Genomic DNA, 1269 nt, shown 5'->3' with positions numbered 1-1269 from the left:
GATGCCGTTTTTAAGTGTGTTTTATTCATTCATTTGGATGACTATAAATAAGTGTTTCTAGTATGGAAAAGAAAGCTAGCACAGTACAATTTCATGACCGGGGAACGCACTGCTCTGAAGACATCTTCCAAAGTCCAAAGCTCAGAAAATAACTCGAATGTTCAATTCAGTTTTAAGTCCCTTGCAAAAAAAAATGAAAAAAGTAAAGAAACCAAGGCACAAGATGACTTATTGCTTTTCTTCAGCCTGCTCAGTCTCTTTCTTCTCAAGAGCACTTTCTTCTTTGCTTTCATCATTGGTTGCGTCCTTCTTGGGAGTTTTGCTCTCTTCTTTTGAAGGCAACTCTATCTTCTCTTTCACCGACAATTCTTCCAGTTTCTCTGCAATTTTATCAGCAGTATTGATTTTTCCCAAGTCCTTTGGCTCTCTGCCCTTCACTTCATTTTTGCACTTGTCGAACTTTGCTTTACATTTCTGAGGATGTTCTGCATTTAAAAAGCGAATTGCCAAGAGTTCAGATTTAGACACTTCATGTGCAAAATCAGCGTATGTGTTCCAGACCCATGCACAGTCACTGCCAGCATTGGGTTTCAGCTCCACTAGTGGTGATAGATAGTGATTTGCACAGATCTTCAGTGTCTTATCTCTCCTCATAAGAAGACGAATGGTTCCCCTCTCTCTGTGCTTCAGCAGTTTCACATCACCGGTGCCTAGCTCCTTCCACTCCGGTGGTTCATTTTCCAATGCAAATCTAAATTTTTTTGCGCGCATCTTGAAAAGTTCCTCTTCATCGCCTTTGAGTGTTTTGATGTCTTGCTCCAGCAAGGAAACAATTGTAAAGGATAGAAGTAAGGTTTCCTGGACATGGGACGGTGGACACTTCAGTTGACAGACATCCTATCAGAACCCTGATCTTTAGTTGGGGCAGGAAAACCGCTCTTAGGAATAGGGAGAGATAGATTTGCTCTTGCTTTCTTGTTTAAATAAAAGTCTTCAGCCCCAAACACGCCACCTTTGTGTCAGCCTCCTTCTTCAGCACCCTTACAATAGGATTTAATCAAACAGCTTGCAGAATCCCCTGCAAAACAACTAATTAATTTTGGGCTTGCCTTTCACATGTTGCATGGTTCATTCTTGAAACACTTTAAACCTTCCAGTTTTGGCTGCTCAAAGCTGCATCCCCAAATGAATGACATCTTGCACTTCATATTTTTGACTCAGGATTTCACACACGACAGGGATATGTTTTGCCAAGAAGGTTTCTGTACT

The 1269-nt window shown here is 41.1% G+C and overlaps 1 protein-coding gene across 1 annotated transcript; it reads right to left on the bottom strand.

Annotated features, from left to right (window-relative positions):
• Positions 1–228: 228 nt before the first annotated feature.
• Positions 229–809, bottom strand: LOC138565905 (ran-specific GTPase-activating protein-like). The gene is made up of 2 exons (XM_069643036.1): positions 304–809; positions 229–249 (listed from the first exon to the last, which is right to left on the bottom strand). Exons 1-2 carry the CDS (start codon positions 769–771, stop codon positions 229–231), a joined length of 489 nt encoding a protein of 162 aa, XP_069499137.1. The 5' UTR covers positions 772–809.
• Between the last annotated feature and the right edge of the window lie 460 nt (positions 810–1269).

The sequence above is a fragment of the Ambystoma mexicanum genome, chromosome 2p (assembly GCF_040938575.1).
Source record: "Ambystoma mexicanum isolate Mex_15411 chromosome 2p, UKY_AmexF1_1, whole genome shotgun sequence".
In the NCBI taxonomy this organism is placed as follows: domain Eukaryota; kingdom Metazoa; phylum Chordata; class Amphibia; order Caudata; family Ambystomatidae; genus Ambystoma; species Ambystoma mexicanum.
Note: the sequence above shows the minus strand (reverse complement) of the source record. Positions and strands in the feature narration are given on the sequence as shown.